At 36.8% G+C, this 19,922-nt stretch overlaps 1 protein-coding gene and 1 pseudogene across 1 annotated transcript; one reads left to right on the top strand and one right to left on the bottom strand.

Moving 5' to 3' along the window:
- The first annotated feature begins 944 nt into the window (after positions 1-944).
- LOC148936831 (uncharacterized) lies at positions 945-4,084 on the top strand. Its single transcript, XM_089076301.1, has 4 exons — positions 945-1,167; positions 2,135-2,200; positions 3,204-3,275; positions 3,864-4,084. The coding sequence occupies exons 1-4, from the start codon at positions 1,020-1,022 to the stop codon at positions 4,052-4,054; spliced, it is 477 nt and encodes a 158-aa protein (XP_088932427.1). The 5' UTR covers positions 945-1,019; the 3' UTR covers positions 4,055-4,084.
- A 14,240-nt stretch (positions 4,085-18,324) lies between these two features.
- Positions 18,325-19,922, bottom strand: LOC148936830 (uncharacterized; annotated as a pseudogene).

The raw sequence follows: 19,922 nt of genomic DNA, 5'->3' as shown, positions 1-19,922 counted from the left end.
GATAATGGTATGTGTGTGTGTATTTTTTATTAAATAATATGTACAGAATATCCTAAATTTATCGTAATAAGTTAAATCCTGAATCCTGAGATAAATCCTGAGAAATTTCTGAGATCAAAACAAAAATCTTAAAATGACTTCAGACTACAGTAGTTTTAAACTAAAAAATTTTTAAAGTTGACCAATCGAACGCTCTGAAATTTATCAGGCTTATTACACAATATTAGAACATATTACACAATAATAAAGATTCTAAACATCTATTCTATTCTCGAAATTAATTTCATTTATTTATGATATTTACACGTGACAATTATGATAGTTCGATGCATATCGCATTTCAATACATTTTTTATTTTATTGTTATTATTTTCATACTTAATTAATAGCTCATACATAAGAAAATAAAACTAAGAAGCGATTCCATCAATAATATATGTAGAATTATTCAGTTTAGAGAATAACAGATGTTTAAAAATACTTATTATTGTGCAATATGTCATTCGCATTAGATATACACATTTCATATAGTTTAATTAAACCTTTCTTATTTGAAAACTATTATTGTAACTCTGATATTTTTAGGATTTTCATATTTCATAGATATTAAGATTTTTAACTCGAAATGGTCTCAGAAATCTGTCGTTAGTGAAAATAACATGATCTGTCATTTTCAATTAACTATCAAAAAGAAGTTTAAACTTCCTTTACAAATAACAATTTAATTTTAATATTTTATCTTATTAAATGTATATTAAATTAATTATAATACATATTTTTACAATTTATCTAATACTACTATACTAATACTAAAATATAACGAATTTAATTTTAATAATTTTTAAGAATGATAATAAATATTGCAATTTTAAAGATTTATAAAAGATGTATATAAAATATAAGATATTAAAATATAAAATGTTGTTATTTATCTATATAATTGTTTGAAATATTTATATACTTTCACATTCCAGTAATTTCATATTTAATAGCGTTTACCACATAAATATAGTGCGATAATGTTCAAATTTGTTATTAATATTATTATTTTCTGTCACTTACCTATTACAGAATTATATCTATTTATATATATTTTAGATGAATCGGAAGCATTATCCATTGAAAATGACTCATATAAGACAATCGTGAGAGACGAATTTTCTTCTGGTAAGCAGAAAAGTGAATTAACATTTAAAAAACAATAAAATTCTATTTATTTGAACTATAATTGTAAGAACGTGTTTGTGTTATCTCTAGTGGAAATTTATCTCAGAATTCTTATATAATTTTTCATATAAATTTTAGAATTTTTTAGAAGATCAATATAATTTTATAGCCTTTCAATAATTTCTTTGTACAAATTGAAACATTTTTCAGAAGTACCAAATAAATTTACATCTATTCTCGAATTCTTCATATAAATTCTAAAATATTTATAAGATTTCTCATTTTATAATTTTTGATAAAATTTTATGAAATTTGAAAAAGTTTAAGATATTTTTTTAGAATAAGAAATCTTAGAAATCTTAAAATATATTTCAGAACTTACATATATGAAATATTCTGAGCAATGATGTAGATTTATTTAGTATTTTTGAAAAGTATTCTAATTTGTATAAAATTTCTAACAAAAATTTTCGCCAGAGATATAAAACTTCTTATAGAGAGCAGAATTTTATATTTAAGATCAATTATTTAAAACTTAATTTCAAGTAACTAAAAAATTATTTTTATTGAAAGAAAGATTAGCATATTTTTTTTATCCTCTAATCAGCAACTCATTTAAATTATATTCAAACGAATTAATCCTTCGACATGTCCTGATTAAATATATTAAAACTAAATATATATAATTCTTCAAATAAATATAAGTGTATGTGCGTGCATGCATGCATGCGCTATATTATTTTATTCGAATTATATCATTCGAATTATGTCATTTGAATTATATCTTTTATTACTTTTACAATATTTAAATATTCTTATAATTTCTTTCCTAACGTCAAAAGCAAAAGGCGAGAATTTTTTATTATTGAAAATAATAAAAAAATTTTTTATTCTTTCCGTTTTTCCCAGGAAAAAAGTTACATAATCAGTATCAGATCTGCTATATTAATACATTTACTTATTTCAGAGGAACATGAATCATCCAAAGATTTAGAAAATTGTAAAGATGTTGTGTCAGAAAAAACATGTTGCAGTAAGTAAAAAAATATTCAAAATTATTATTATTAATTTTTTTTCTAAGAAATCTTTTTTTAAAAAATGTTTTTTAAGATTTTCTTGGTAAATTCTTAAGGATGTATACTTTAAAATGTTTTTTAAATACATGTAGCATATAGCATGTATGTCTCAAAGATGTCTTATGAGAAACATCTTTAATTAAGACTTTACTAAACATAATATATATGTTTTTAAGACATCATAAAAAAAAAGACATCTTAAAAATGCTTTTAAAGATAGATTTAAAACTATATAAAAAAATGTTTTTTGACGTCTTAATACGTCTTTTCTATCATCAATACAACCTGTAAAAATTCTAAATGACATTTCTGAATATATTTACATTATTGACTAATACGAGAGCGGATCAATAAGTCCGTGACTTTTTGAATGAAAGATAATTTTTTCGGCAAAAAAACGTTTTATTTCTCAACTCAATTCTCAATTCAAAAAGTCATGGACTTATTGATCCGCCCTCGTATTAATCAAGAAGCTATTACATATTTATTGATCGAAATATATTTAAGATAAAGCTATTGAAACATACTAACAAAAGGAAGATACGAGACAGAAACTAGAATTATCTGATATATCAATGATTTAATATTTATTCAATTTTCACAACAACAAAATTCTAATTGTAATAAATAGTCAAAATTGTTATGTAAATATTATATCAATATACCGATTTATTAGATAATACCAAATTTTGTCTCATATTCTCTCTGTTGTCAATGCTTTTCTGTATAATTAATTTTTATATCATTATAAAATACTTAAAAGATTCAAATAAGATATTATTTATTAAAAAAGATGTTTATAAGATGTCCCAAAGACATCATAAACCGGATCATAAGATGTCTTAAAGACATTTCTTTATAGTTTAGGGAGATATCTTACAATATTTTATATCTTTAAGATGTTATATTTTCTAATATATTACAATGATTGCATTTTTAACGTTAACATATTCATTGTAGATGACAAGAAAGGATTAACATTGTTAAATCAATATTCAAAAGATAAACCTACAAAAATAAAACGTCGTTCTAGTAAGTAATAAAATTATTATTTAAAAAATAAGAAAATTTATTTTCTATTTTATAAGAATATAATTAGATATATATCATATTTTTCCTTTTATAAATTTTTTCTTTATTATATAATTTATTATTGACAAAAAAAAACAATATTAAGGCTCTCCGAATAAATCAATCAGATAAAAAAGGAATAATAGCCAATAAAAGCCGAACACAGAATGTGTTGCAGCAATTTATTACTGGGATATTTATAATACATGTTTTTTACACAGTAATTTATTACTACGATATTTATAATATATATTTTTTACACGCTAATATCCTGTATTTGATTCTTATTGGCATCCTTTTTTATTTCATTGATAATTTATTTTATTATTATCTTATTTACTATATTTTATTTATTACATCTACATTATATTTAAAAATAACACATTAGTCTTTAAATTTAAAATACTACATTGATTTTATTATATTTTTATTATGTAAATAGGCGACTTATAAGGAATAATATTTTTTTATTCATTTTATTTTTGTTCTGTTTTTTCATTATTTTCTTTCAAATATCCGCAATAATGTAAATTTTTAAAAAATTTTTAGCATCTCCCTATGGTCCCATAAAGCGAATTCGTTGGAATGAAGAGGAAAAGAATACTGTTTTGTCGGCATTTACCACATACTTTGATAACGAAAAATTGCCTTCTTTAAAGGAGATTAATAATGTAATACAGAACTCTCCATGTTTGAAAAGCCGAACAGCACCACAAATTAAAACATGGCTGTACAATTAAAGAAAATCTCGAATATTAAAATAAGTGAAAGTTCGCTGAAATTTTCATCTTTTTTTACTCGCCAGTAAAAAGTACAAAATAAAATAGTTTAAACTAGACTTGTTAGCCACAAAATAAATTACGTATCACGCAAAAATTGTTAGCAATAGTCAATTTATGAATATTTTATCATTTTTTTCAATAAATAAAAAAAATTTTATTTCAAAATTTATTAAAAATAAATATTTGATTGAAATATATATCAATTTTAATATTATTAACATAAATTTCTTTAAGCAAAAAGAATAATTACTATAAAGATTAGCATGAAAAATAAACTAAATTGAAACTAAAATAAAAGAAAACTATTTGTCATAAAAGTAATTTTTGTTTATAAAATAGCTATTACATTTTGTAATTTATCTTGAAAAACGTTTTAAAGATAAAACTGTTTATTTTATCATTTTTGTAAGACTCTTTTAAATAAATTGTTTTATAAAAGCTTTTCTTATAACTTAATTTTTAATCAGATATAATAATAAAATGTTTTTCTTAAAATTTACTACCGAATTTCTTTTTGTATATTGAATCTGTTTAGTAGAATCCACTTTCAAGAAAAATATTTTATTATATTTTATTAAATTAAAAGTATTAAAATTTAACTTAAGGAGCCTTCTTTTATAAAATAAATTTATTAAAAAAAAAGTTTTACAAAAATGCATTTCATTTTATTAAACAATTTATTTTTTATTTTTTTATATAAAATATGCAATTTATTTTATTATATTTAAGACATCTTTCAAGACAAGTTAAAAAATGTAATAGCAATTTTATATGACAAATAGTTTTGTTTTATGTTTTAGTTTCAGTTCAATTTTGGTTCATTTTAATTCAGTTTTAATTAAACTTAGTGCAATTTAATTTTAGTTTATTTTTCATGTTGTCATAGAAATTTATTCTTTTTGTGTTAAGAAATTAATATTAGAATTGATATATATTTCAATCAAATATTATTTACTTTAATATACTTTATAATAGTAATGCATTTTTATAGCAGTTTGACGATAGTACTTTTTTACTGAAAGAAATAGTAAAGTATTCACATTTACTTTCTTAAATGTGACTGTCTTGTTTTTTGTGTTTAATGTATAAAATTTTGTATTCTTATAATGCATTAAAAGATAAAAAATCAAATAAAACATATTTTGAAAAAAAGAATGTATAAACTTTAATTGTATTAGCTGTTTTATTTTAGCTTCCAAATTCCTAAATACGAGGGCGGATCAATAAGTCCGTGACTTTTTGAATGAAAGATAATTTTTTCGGCAAAAAAACGTTTTATTTCTCAACTCAATTCTCAACTCAAAAAGTCACGGACTTATTGATCCGCCCTCGTAATATAATTTCGCAGCCGCGAGATTCGGCGAAACGCGGTGCCTGTTTACGAAATTCTTTCGTCTACTGTTCTCGCAATTGAGTATCGCGTTCGGCGGTCGGCGCGATACTGGCGCGGTTCGGTAACGAGGGGCACGCGCGGCGCGGGCGGTAGGTACACGCGGACCTTTAAATCCGCGGCGTTTTAAATTACACGTGCCGTCGTGTATTGCAATCAGCTGAGCGCATAAGGATTTGCGAGATTTCGCGGATGGAATTCGCGAAGGATTGGGTTGACCAAGTGTGCTCCCCCCGTGTAGATGAAGGCAAGTCAAGAGAATTCGGCGGACCGGGGTGTACCCCGATACCTCTGCTCGAGATTGTCGAGAGAACTCGACCGGCTGAGTGAAACTCGCAATTCGGATCTTCGGAATTATTGAGAGAATTATACTCGGCGGGCCTGATACTCGGGCCGAAAGGATGTAATGGTGTGGCCGGTGCAGGCGAACTCGACGCACTGAGGAGGACCTCAGCAACTCTCGGCGTGCGTATAGAAATCGGATTAGGTGTTAGCGGAGCCAGACGGATCTGGCGCGTTGAAGAATCCTCAACAGACTTCTGCTAGAAATGCGCTCCGTTACACTCTTACTAAGTAACAAATACTTATTACGACAGTCAACCAGAAACATTAATAATAACTATTGACACATCTGATTGATTATTGCAATAAATATTTGCGATTGTGATCGCTCTTGCTACTCATTGTAGAATGCTTTTTATTTTTTATTTTGCAAATTTCTTAAATTTTAAACACATACAGAATTTTGTTGTTATTTTTTAATCTTGATTGAATGCAAATTTTTTAAACATATAAGATTTATAAGTTAAATTCACTATAAGATAAATGTAAAGATTTAGATAAGTAAAGGTTAAGTACGAGGGCGGATCAATAAGTCCGTGACTTTTTGAATTGAGAATTGAGTTGAGAAATAAAACGTTTTTTTGCCGAAAAAATTATCTTTCATTCAAAAAGTCACGGACTTATTGATCCGCCCTCGTATATAGTATTATAATACTAGCATCTCACTGCCGACGATATTATCATCTTTTTTTGTTCCATTTATTTTATTAAATAAATTATATTTGTTTCTTAAGCCTAATACCCGTTCATTATAAATTATTAAATATATTCGTTTCCAAACGTCCTCGCTTCCTCATTTGGCGAACCGATCGAGACTATCCTGCCCGCGACGAAGCGAGACCGTTTTAAGTGTTAATTAGTTACATAATAATGAAGTTTTCAAATCTCAAACTTCTTTATAATCAATCAATACACTTAAAAATTTCGTTGTAATGTCCCCAACATAACCAAATTATTGTGTGTAGAACTTTGGAGACGGTCCTCAAAGTATACAATTTTTATTAAAAAAATGACTTTGAGGACGCACCCAAAATATACGATTTGTATATAAAACTTTGGGGACGGTCCCGAACATGACACCAAAAGTCTTCGAAATAGCTTGTGACGTCAGGAGAGCCAACGGATAAAATTTTTTCCTTCTTCTTTTTATCCCACCTGCGCAGAAGCGCCACCATTCTAGCCGCCGAAGTTGGCAACAACCGGTTCTCCTGCCGTCGACATACCATGTGATGCGCCTTACCGCCAGTAAATATACACTATAATAAATATAAGTATTATAATAATATAGGCAATCTCATAGGTTGCAAATTATTAAATAACCGACAATAGTAAGCATTTTTCCTAAAATAAGTTTTCCTAAAATAAAATTAAATAATAATAATAAATAAAATAATAAATAACAATAACAAATCATGCTAACAATAAATCTAATTAATTGTAAAATTATTACTATAATAAGGCTCGCGTTGCTGTTGCGCGCATCATCTCCAGTCAGCCGCGCGCTGATTGGCCGACCAACGACCACTATAGATATGTACATCTAGCCTAGCTCTATAGTCTATGACCGCCGCGAACGCCACGAGCGTATCCACGCCATCCGCCATCTTGCGCCACGTGCGTTGGCGTACCCACGCTACCGTCATGTTGCGCAACAGCGCCGCCGCAGGCACGCGTTACAACGCGCGGCCATACTCGTTCACGCTTGTGCGCGTCGTCGATCAGTGAACACCGCGCGAGCGTCGTTCCTAAATCCTTGTCTCGTTCAAGTCTAAGCGTGTTTCAATCTCTAGATTTAGTTCAAATCCTAGCTATTAATATTTCAAATTCTAGTTTAATATATATATAGTATTAGTATTCCGTACCATCTTGTTCGTGAGTGTAAGTAAATTCAGTGAATATCTAAATATATCGATTTTTATTTAACGCCACGTGTCCTTCATTATCTCATCCCTTGTTTCCGAGATTCCAATAATAACGGATGTGTTCGCGAGGCTAAAGAGGCAACGGGCGTTCATAATAACTTAAGTCTTCTTTTATCGAATAATTAGCAGCTAAAGCAGGAATTCCAATCGTTTCTGGAGGCAAGGTGTTGTGCGTCATCCGCACTTACCACAAAGGAAATATCGGACTTCGTGCGCGCGGTAGCTCATGCATTCCAACGCGACACCGAACCAATGCGTAATTGGCTCGCAGCCGAATGTAATATCCTAACCCTAACCTTTTAATTAAATATAATATACGCCTAAAGCCTCTGCCGAATGTCTAAGGCACGGAAAAATCGCGCAGGTCGTAACAACGCACTTCGGCGACTCGAATACGATCTCTACGTGGCCGCGATTTACGACCACAATGCGATCATCGGCGAAGGAGTGACTTACGACGGCGAGTACGAACTCCTCGTGCATGATCGTCTCTGGAGCGCCTTACCAGCCCCATCCGTGCCCGTAGCAGCTTACCAAGGAAGCAGTTTTCGACCACGTATCTTCCTCGAAGAGTATCTGCATAGAGCAAACATCGAAAGGTAAGTGAGAATCATGCATTGAGTTTTATTCCCGGTTGCTTTCGCGTTTTCCCACGGGCATACGTTTACACCAGTGAAATATAGAGTATAAGGAAATATACGTATAAGGAAATTAGATGTAAACGAAGTATATAGATATATCCGTCGCGCTCAGGATTCTTTCGGGTTACATCATTCGCTTTGTTCGCGTCGAGCGACCGCCGTATGTTGCATCACTCGACCGGAAAGGTTTTGCGATCGACCTTTTTTTTTGCCTCCCTTGCTACTTTCCCCTAAGGCATACAGAGTTTTGAGCCACTTTATCATTGCATATAGAAATATTCTAGTTTTGAAATATTATTTAACATTGAATATTCGCCGCGTAATATTAACACCTGTTATTTGACGTAATGTGCCCGCCTTGTTTTCTCGAGCCAAGAGACTCACGCACTCATCCAGGCGCCGTATACAAATATCGTATGAGTACGGTGCGTTGCCTTACCACATTTGGATATCGACGCGTAGACGACGCTATCACCGAATCGTTCCCTAACAGTGCCAAATATCTGTGCTTTCGATGCAAGGAAGAAATACCAGAGGGGACGCTTACGTATCATCTGGAACTGGCCTACGCGTTCCAGTTTGGGTACACCAAAATAATTATTTGCAATAGATTAATAAAATATCCCACACTACCCCGGGATCATTGTGATAGCTGCCGTATCAGTCTCATAATAGTCCGCGACATCGAGCTTTGCCCTGAATGCACCGAGGTTTTTATCGTATCTCTGGAAGTACTCAGGGAATTAGGTAACACCATAGAAAACACATCTGCGGACGATATTACCTTGACGAGACGAATCCCGCTCCCAACGGCATTTTATCGCGCCGCTAACCAATTTCTCCGTTTCACTGATCCGCTCATGGTCAAATAATTATTCGACGTCTGGTTAATCGCAAGGTCAGCCGTGTAATTTGCTGAAATTCCTCGAGAGCATTTTCAATAATTTGCCGCTGAGATTATCGGAGGGGTCCCCGCGGTCTTGACGTAACAGTCAATATTGCTTTCGGTGCTTCTAGTATACAAATAAATTTATTAACAAATGCTTCCGCAATTGTTTCAGAGGTTTGATTTGTATGTGTATGTCATTGTATTGTTAACTTGTTGTTCTAAACACGTTATTGCGATAAATATCATCACATGCCTCGGTAGTCGAAAGGATAAGATGCCTGCCCGGTAAGCAGGAGATCCAGGTTCGATTCCTGGCTGAGGTGGTATTATTATTTTTTCGCAAAATAATTACGAGTTTTCACTGGTTCGTGGTGCTCCGCCGTGATGCACACCCTCCCTTCTTATTGGATATTGCCATGCAAAATTTAGTCAGTTGGTCTTGCAAGAAAATGTATTCGTTTCTTTGCTCGGTTTTAGATAATGGTCCTACGATACATCCATGGTTACCTTATCAAATGCAAATCCCGGAGTATCAGTAATGAATATCATGGGCTATTTAGTTTTGACTCGTATTAATTTTTTTAATTGACATTGTGAACATTGTATGTATTTTTGCACGTCTGATTTTAAGTTTTCCCAATAATAGTTGTGTTTAATTCTATTGTATGTTTTGGTAACACCTCGGTGTCCTCCTGTGGGTAGACAGTGCATTTCACTGATTATACTTGAGTAGAGATCTTTTGAGGGATATTTTATTAATCTATTGCAAATAATTATTTTGGTGTACGCGGAAGCGCTTGCGAAAGCATTTGTTGATAAATTTATTTGTCAATGAAAACTAGTTGTACCTGTGTTTTAATATTGCTCCATATTTTGGATAAGTTCAGTTTTAATTTTAATATTAATAGTTTCTAGTTTCATCTGCTATTTTACGCAGGTCCTTCAAAACTGATATTATTTGATTTAAGATCATTGTTGGTCCTTCTCTAATCATTAAAACCAGGTGATAATGATTCCTATACTTTATAGCTTGAATTTTTCCTAAAATAAGATCGTTTAATTTAGGTAATTCGTTCGAATAATTTTTGTGAAAATCTAAAGGCTTTCCGTGTCAACAAAGTAGACTATATTATCCTTACGTAAAAATAACAATTTTCGGAAATTGATGATATTGCTTTTCAGTATCTGATTTTCAATAATGATAGGTTCCTTAAGTCCTCTTCGTTATTTTCTCTTCTTCATCTTCCCCTTCTTCTTTTTCTTCTTTTTTTTCGCTGTTTTCCCTCTCTTCTTCTGACGGATATATTTCCATTCGCCAAATCTGTTATTTCTACGATTTCAGGATTGATTTGAGAATTTGTTTGCGATTTTTTCAGGTGACCATTCTTTTCTTTTATTGTTTGGTTTCTTGTTTGTATTCTTCGAAGTGCAGGCGGATTATGAATTAACGCCTTCTCTATAATTTAGTTTTTTGGCGGTTCGTTTAATTCTTCTTGAGTGAATGGAATCCGCGTTTTCCTTGAAAGAATTGTCGGTACCTAAGTTTTCGAATTGTTCGTCGTCTGATAGGTATAATTTGAAATCTTCGTCTTCTTTCATTTTTTTTTCCTCATCGGATTCTTCCAACAATTTAGAAATTACGTCTGCGTCCTCGTTTATTAGGATTTGAAGTTTTTCTATCGATAATTGCCTTGCAATCTATTTTTTCGAAATCTATTGGATTCCCCGATAATTCGTCAGCGTTTAGGTTAGTTTTTCCGGCTTTATATACGACATCGTAATCGTATTCCGCCAGTTTCAATCTCCAACGAAGTATTTTCATATTCGCGTCTTATGTATTCTTAAATCATAGTAAAGGCTTATTGTCAGTGACTAAGATGAATTTTTGTCCATAAAGGTAAGATCAAAAATGTTTAACATTGTGGCGGTCACCGCTACTCCGGCCCTGCAACGAGCGCGCCGGCGCGCGCCGCCGCGCTGCCACGCGCTGACACCGTGGGCCCGCGCACGGGAGTGACACACGCTCGCCACGAGATGGCCAGCCGTCCGACCGTCCGCTCGTGCGTGAAAAGCCGTAAGGCCCGCCCGCGCACGAGAGTGATACTCGCGCTCGCCGCGAGATGGCCACCCGGACAATCAGCAACTCGTGCGCGGAAGACCACACGGCCGCTATATAAGAGCGGCCAGCACCAGCAACCGGCACTACCCCTCAGTGCGCTCTGGGGCCCGTACACTAAGGAGGGCTAAGGAGACACTGAGGTCCGACCGCTTGCGGTCAGCTATACGGCTCTTTTTGCCGGCGTTACCGACCCTACACAGGTCGTACTCTTCCCTCGGTGGCCGTTCACGCCATAGAGGGGCTTCTTACCTTTCGACGCGGCCGTTCACGCCGTGCCTCCTCTCGCCGAACTCTTCTCAGCGGCCGTTCACGCCGTTGAGTGGACTCTAGGCATTCCTGCCGAGAGGCACCTGAACGAGCCACCATCGCAAGCATCGGAGGAAGGCCACGCCGCAGAGACGATTCCAGATCCCGCCACCACGTCGCAGCCACCGCTACACAGCCACCGACCTCGCAGCCGCATCCGCCCGTGCCCCAGCGGCCTGCTGGCCGCCATCTCAGCGGGTAGGACTACCCCCGCCACCGGCGCAGAGCGGACCACGCGACTGGGAGGACGACGAGACGGCCGGACACCGACACCGGGAACACCACATCGACCAGAGCCCGCGCCGTCAGCGCGGAGGAGCGAACATCGTCCCACGGCCGCCGAGCAAGACCGTCTGGTCGACCTATTTGGCGCCCTCTCGACTTCCTCCTCGTCGACCGACAGCCACACATCCGGCCCAACGTCGCGGACGCCACCGCGGCCGCACGCAGCAGCTCCGCGGACTTGTCCGCCTACGCCGGGCCGCAACATCCATTTTCCGGCCCGCAGGGACGCACGTGGCGAACCAGTCACCCCGCAACGGGCGAGGTTTCCGCCGCAGATCGCGGCACACCACCGCCCATCCGTCCCGAGCTTCATAGGACTACGACCGGAGCTCCCCATCACTTCGTGGCGCCTAGTACTCCTCGACTTGGGGAGCATCACGCGGGGAACGCCCCGCCGAGACCACCGGCAGTCTACGTTCCACGCCGCCTCGCAGATCGAGGCCTCGACTTCCATCGAAGCCGCTCTGGCCACACGAGCCCGGACGCCTCATCACGGCGGAGCCGGTGCCCGTGAGCGACGCACGCAACGTTTCGCAGAGGAACCACGCTCCCCGGCCAACACCGGCGACTCCTCTTATACGCGGGGAACTCAAACGCCCGCGCCGCGCCGTTAATGTACACGACGTTTTCTTGTCTCTATTAAATATGCATAAAATGTACGCATGAGATTCATCTATTTCTGGGAACCAGCACGACAACCTTCCACTCCCCGTCGCCCATTCCGCCTCGTAATTAAACAGCGAACTACCAGCGTCGGAGACTCAACAGATCAACAACATTTTGGTGGTGGATAAACGAACCACCACATTGGTGCACACACGCCCCCATAACATAATAGACTATTGCTAATGCTTCTTTTTCATAAGTGTCGTATTTTAATTCATTATCTGTTAAAGTTCGATGCATACGCGATTGGATGATATTTATTTTTTCCCTTTGCGAGATTTATCCCCAAGTTCCTAATTCCTTGCTTAGATTTATAATTAATTAATGGGAGGTGATTCGGGTATGTCGTTATAGAATTATATGGTGTTAAATACCAGGTGTATGCATAAGTTTTTTCCGGTTTAACTAAGAGATGTCGCCAGCGAAAAGTACGCAGCGTATTAATTTGACACATACATCATTTTGTTCGTCTGACATTTAAAACTACAAACACACACAAGTTGAGTCCGCCAAAAACTAGCGTCTTTGTTTTATCGTTCAGTGATCATGTCGAGTTTTGTGCCTGAAAAAGAACATTTGCGGTACGCATTGCTTTTTTTATTTAATCAAAAGAAAAAGGCTGTTGAAAGTCATCGTTTGCTGGTAGAAACATATGGTGAACACGCTCCATCGATTAGAACATGTGAGACATGGTTTCGACAATTTAAAAGTGGTGATTTCAATGTGAAAGACAGTGAGCGCTCTGGTAGACCACAAAAATGCGAAGACGAGCAATTGCAGGAGTTATTGGATGATGACTCAACTCAAACTCAATGGCAATTAGCAGAAGCATTACATGTATCACAAGAAACAATCAGCAGACGTTTACGAGCAATGGGAAAGATCAATAAACTCGGTAAATGGGTCCCACACGATTTGAATGAATGTCAAATGGAAAATCGCAAAGTCACTTGTGAAATGCTGCTTCAACGTCACGAAAGGAAATCATTTTTGTATCGAATTGTGACGGGTGACGAAAAATGGATTTATTTTGAAAACCCGAAACGGAAAAAATCGTGGCTTTCACCTGGCAAAGCCGGTCCATCAACACCAAGGCCAAATCGCTTCGGCAAGAAGACCATGCTCTGTATCTGGTGGGACCAGAGCGGTATTGTGTATTATGAACTCTTGAAGCCCGGCGAAACCGTTAATATACAACGCTATCGCCAACAAATGATTAATTTAAACCACGCATAAATCGAAAGACGACCGGAATGGGCCAGAAGACATGGCAAAATGATTTTGTTACACGACAATGCGCCGTCTCACAGCAAAACCAGTGAAAGACACTTTGAAATCGCTTGAATGGGACATCCTTCCGCACCCGCCGTACTCTCCAGACCTGGCGCCATCTGACTATCACTTCTTCGCATCAATGGAGCACGCGCTCGCAGAGCAGCACTTTAGCAATTTCGAGGAACTTGGAAAATGGCTCGACGAATGGTTTGCCGCAAAAGACATACAGTTTTTCTGGCATGGTATTCATAAATTATCTAAAAGATGGGCGAAATGTGTAAAAGCCGATGGCCAATATTTTGAATGAAAAAAAATTAATTTCCCTTGAAAATTATGTGTCTTTTTTTACTAAAAAACCGGAAAAAACTTATGCGTACACTTGGTATTGTAACTATTGTGGGTGACGGAGACAGTAAAACATTTAAAGGCATATTAGATCATAAGCATTACGATAATTTTATATGTGCAAAAAAAAGTATAGGCCATGTGCAAAAGCACATGGTTACTCGGCTAGGAATTAAAAAAAAATACTTAGGCGGAAAGGACAAACTTACATTAATTGATAAATTGGCACTTTATTATGGTTTAGCAATCAGGCGTAATGTCGATTCAATCGAAAAAAATGAAAAAAGAAATCTAGGCAACATTATATCAAAAATTCGACGAAAAATTGCAGCATGATTTTTGTCCTGCCGGCAAAAAATCTTGATGTTCCTATCAAAAAGCGAAGGCAGCTAATAAGCTTTCAGAATACAAACACAAGATTCTAATGAATTTTGTTGTTTTTGATACTGTGAAGCACTACTTATTTATGAAGAGCTGAGCAACTCCGAATTTTTATCGAGATGTTTAGGATGCTTTACGCAGAATAGAAATGAAAGTTTTAATGCGACTGTGGACACTGGCTCCAAAATCTTATTCAAGTGGAAAAAAGATACTTGATATTGCAACAGATATTGCGGTTTGCAATTTCAATTATGGATTTAGGAGCATAATGGAAATTGTGAGAGTTTTGAATCTCGCAGTGGGTCCTAATTGTTACAATTTTTGTGAGGAAGCGGATGCACGGCGTGTTAAAGCGACCGAGCGCAGTCTCATCGACAAAAGAAGCCAGAAAATCATTATTGTTGGCTAGAAAAGAAGTTGATGAGGTTAATGCAGAGATGGAAGAGAAACAGTATTTTTAAAATCAATGTACAATATAACTCTTACAGTTTTCATCCGATTTACTTGAAATTTTCACAGAATACTCTTTAATACATTTTGCAGAGAAGTACTTAGGCTTTTTTTGAAATATTGAAAATTCTTTTTGCAATTAATAATTCTATACGTAAGGCAAAAATGCAAGTTTTTTTATAAAATAACTGCTATTTTGAGAAAAATTAATATTAAAAAAAAATTCCTACGTTTTTCTCTAATCTTTGATATATAGTTAATGAAAATTCTTTATATTTTCTTCAAGGTCAAACCGTATGCCTTGAATCTTGTATACTGATTTAAAGTTACAAAAAAAAAGGATTTTGCAAGTGGGCTAATGCGCTGCCACTTTAGACGCAAGAAAAATTTAATACATATTTTTATAATTTATTATACAGGATGTTACATTTTAAGTGATATAGTCGATTATCTCGCGAATCAATGATTTTATTGAAAAATTTTTCGAACGAAAGTTGCATAGTTTGAAAGGGGACACATAATGGAAACATATGGATTTGACCTTGAGTGACCTTATCAAAATCAGGTCAAGGTTATTAATGTTTTTTTAAATGGAAATCCCTATTTTTTATTACATATTCTTTGTAGTATTCTATTGTAGCTTATCTCGAGAGCTTTCCAAAACTATAATAAAGTTATTTTTCGTTAAGTACTTGTTAAATTATAAGGCAAGACCAATCACTGATCTGGCCAACTAAGGCGCATGCTAAGGCCTATATGGATAATGTCGACAGTACTATAACTTTCAAGCTCCATAATTTGGAAAGTACTCAATGAAACGTAACTTTATAATCGTGTTATATACTAGTTATATACTAGTATAACGATACGCCTCCCGCGCATCATTCTAAGTATAAGTGCGACCGAGCTCCGCGCCCGCTACCGAACACACCGACCGACGTACGCGTCCAAGATACCGAACGCACCAACCGTTGCGCGCACGATTACATACGCACTCATCACGTGCGCCGACGACCCGCGCTATTTTGTTAGTGCAAAATAGCAGACGCGGCCGGGTATATAAACCCGGCCGATCCATGATAAAACAATCAGACCGATCCGATTCTCCGACTCGTTCACATCTCCGACCGAAAAACCGAGACCGGGCATTCCTGATTTCCGCCGAGTATACTCGACACCAAATATCATCCATCCACAAAATTGAGAAATCGGGACAGAGTTTTCAGTCTCAACATTTCCTTGCTAACAATACGAGCAAACCGGGACGGAGTATTCTCAGTCCCCCATAAGCATTCTTGTCACTCGTTCTTTCTATCTTCCACTTCGAGATGGAGCATTCTCGGTCTCATCAATCTCGCCTGTACACGATCACACGGGACGAAGTATTCTCGGTTCCTGACAAGCATATTTGTCTCTCGTGTAAAATCCACGAGCAGGGAATCGATTATATAACTTTTCCCCTAGGGCGGAAACGTGAAAAGTTTCACTTGAACTTTTTCGCCATGTATCTTGGTAGCGGAAAGGCGGAAATCTAGGGAATTAATAAATATGCTTCGGAATTAGAAAAGATTAGGGCTGCATTAGGATTAAGTGTACGTAATACATATACAATTGGTTATTAAAAGATTGAAAGATATCTATTAGATTCGGAAAAAATTAACGGAGACCGACTGGATTTGAACTCGAGATCTCTCGTCTACCAATCCGACACTTAGTTTGCACGACCACGACGGCTCCTCTCTGTTAGCTGTTTATATTCCGAATCTCTTTCATGACCACTTCCGGTCGTCTAATTCTTACAAGATGTATATAATACTGTACCAATAAAATAATTTTCATTAACTATAAAACCTATGCAACTATGTTTCATGATTTCACTTTCCACGCATCCAAGCTACATATATAATCGTTGTACGTGAAAAGTTTCAAGTGAAATGTCAAGGTGTAAAAAATGAAAAATAAAAAATAAAAAATGAAAAGTGAAAAATTTCACGTAAAGTTACATGACCTCCAGGAGTGAGCATTCTCATTCCTGGCGTTCAAACGCACATCAAAATACCACGCGCAAATGTCGCGAGTGACGCGGCACGCACTGCGAGCGCTATCGACAAACCACCGCTCAACCAATCGCGCGTCTACGCAGTAGGCCCCGACAGAACCAATCGCTCGCTCCGATGCACGCGTCGCGCATTCCGAGTACATTGCGCATACTTCGCACGCACCGAGAACCTCACGGCGAACAGCACATAACATCTGCCAATAAGTAAGCTAGGCGAATCAACATCGCTGTGTATCCATCTAAATTATTTCAAATAAATATAGATTCTTTTAAAACATCCGAGTCAAATAATTTTATTAATTACCGAACTCGGCAACCGACGAGCACGTCCGCGCACCCGACTCGCACGACACGCCCGCGAGAACGAACCGTTATACTAGTTATATACTAGTTATATATTACCAGGTGTATGCATAAATTTTTTCCAGTTTTTTAATAAAAAAAGACGTAATTTTCAAGGGAAATTAATTTTTTTTTTATTCAAAATATTGGCCATCGGCTTCTACACATTTCGTCCATCTTTCAGGTAATTTATGAATATCATGCCAGAAAAACTGCTTGTCTTTTGCGGCAAACTATTCGTCGAGCCATTTTCCAACTTCCTCGAAATTGCTGAAGTGCTGCTCTGCGAGCGCGTGCCCCATTGATGCGAAGAGGTGATAGATGGGGCCAGGTCTGGGGAGTACGGCGGGTGCGGAAGGATGTCCCATCCAAGCGATTTCAAGGTGTCTTTCACTGGTTTTGCTGTGTTGCTTAACTTAGTATTTCTTACATTCGTTCGTTTTCGTGAAGATATTTTCGCAATTCTGTGTACGATTGTTCCGGCACTGTTTTCACTTCACTATCCTTTTCTTGAGGGGTCGGTGCTGATGCTTCTTCTTGCCGTCCTTCTTCCTCGTTCGTTACCTTAGTCTTGCTGGATTTTCCCAGGAATAGCAAGAGGTGAGTTACTGACGACCAGATAGCTCCGATTAAATGGATACTCCAGCCATAGATCGAGTGTAGAGCATAACCATGGATTATTGTGTCCACTAACAGTTTAATAGTTCTGCCAATTATGAATAATGCCAAGACACCAGCGCTCGCCGATCCAAATGTGATAAAACCATTCCAAAGTTTTCTACCTGCGTTCTCTGCGATATGGTCTAATGAGGCTTCGTCCAAGAGGTTAAGCATTGCTATAGTTCCCTTGGGTATTTCTCGGCCCATTGCGCCACGCGCAATTGTATGTAAGCATCGAAGGTTTCTCTACAGGAAACATAATATGATTCCTGAGTCGATCCAGGTCTTCAGGTGTGTAGATCCCGCTGGTGGCTAATGCATCAGGGCTCACATATTTCCACGAAGGTTTGGTGAGTGGTTGTATGGTTGGTGGGGGTAGCGATTCCGTTATACTACCTGTCAATCTGTACCAGGTGGTATCAATCTTATAGAGATTGGGTAGCAACTCGTTGCAGTCTTTGGGTGTGCCCGTCTTCGAGAGGATACATGATCTTGGTTGTAGGTATAGTGAGTGATTTCGATAAGTCACTGGGAGTTCGTTGTAACAATTGTTGGTGCGTCGTAGTTTACAATCCACCGGTATGCATTTTATTATATGAATAACTTCACCGGCAGTGACTGCAGTATAACCCGGTGTTTTCATGATTCTGAATGCCATTTCGCTGGAGCGATGCTGGATAGTGAGAGGGCGTTTTGCAGGATTTGTTTCTCTAGGGCACATTTTTGCTCCATTATATCCTTGTACAATCGTGTTAATTGTGTTTTAATATGCTTCTCTACGTATACAAACTTAGAGTTAACATATGAGAAGATATCTAAATTGTCTACAGAGGTTTTAGTTTTAGATTGGAAGGATCTTCCATTCTGCGTCTCGAAAATGAGTAATTTGGGATGTTCCGTGTGGTATAACTTGTATCCGCTGTTACGTCGCAGGCGAGACGTGCTACGCGTGGAGCGAGTCTGCTCGCACTGGGCTGCGTGTTGGTTTTTGCAAAATAACTTGACCGGATTACTGATATAAATTGCGGTTGTATAATCCGTATAGAAAAGTCGATAGTCTCCTGGAAAAGACGATATCATGCGGTCCTATCTCTGCGTCTACGTCAATGACGGTAGGATTCGGTAAATCGTAAAAAGAAGTACTTTCTTCGCGTAAATATTCCAGAAATGCCACGAATGCCTCGGAGCAGGGATCGCAGTCGGTTACCTCGCGCCAAATAGCCAATCCAGTGCCGCAAGAATTGCAAAGCCTTTCTTCTCGAGTAGTCCCAACGTTAATATAATGTCTTAAGATAGCGGTGAATTGTTGATCGAAATTATACTGGGATTTACCCTCTAGGCATATAAGACTGGCGGAATTTGTATCGGTAGCTATACCGACAAGACCATAACCGAATTCGACTACACACCGAGAGATACTTATTTGGTCGTTAAAGACGGCGGCTGGATGTGTTCTTTCCTGACGCGACAGACGTGACACCGCAAAGATTTGTCTCTGTAGTTTTGGCTAATGCGAAGGTGGTATCCTTGGTGGTCACTGTATATATTTCGGGTGCTTGCTCGTATTTCTTTGGTGATAATTTCGTTGCTGTACCCTCGTATAAAATATCATACTTGTTGAAATGGCAACCGTCTGTGTAGGGGAGATTCCAAAATGTCTCCGTGCCGTCCCAGTCATTGCAGCCTCCTTGCGCTGATGGACACTGGGTTCCTGAAGGCAGATTCACTTTACTTATCGATCTTTTAAAAGGCAT

This window comes from Pogonomyrmex barbatus, unplaced genomic scaffold (assembly GCF_055798465.1).
Source record: "Pogonomyrmex barbatus isolate J1 unplaced genomic scaffold, ASM5579846v1 scaffold2, whole genome shotgun sequence".
Taxonomy (NCBI): Eukaryota; Metazoa; Arthropoda; class Insecta; order Hymenoptera; family Formicidae; genus Pogonomyrmex; species Pogonomyrmex barbatus.
The sequence above is the reverse complement of the archived record's forward strand: the minus strand, read 5'-3'. Positions and strand labels throughout refer to the sequence as shown.

Coding starts and splice junctions, on each gene's coding strand:
- LOC148936831 (XM_089076301.1), top strand. CDS start 1,020: ATGTTCAAATTTGTTATTAATATTATTATTTTCTGTCACTTACCTATT. Junction 1,168..2,134: donor GAGAGACGAATTTTCTTCTG/GTAAGCAGAAAA, acceptor TACTTATTTCAG/AGGAACATGAATCATCCAAA. Junction 3,276..3,863: donor AAAAATAAAACGTCGTTCTA/GTAAGTAATAAA, acceptor AAAAATTTTTAG/CATCTCCCTATGGTCCCATA.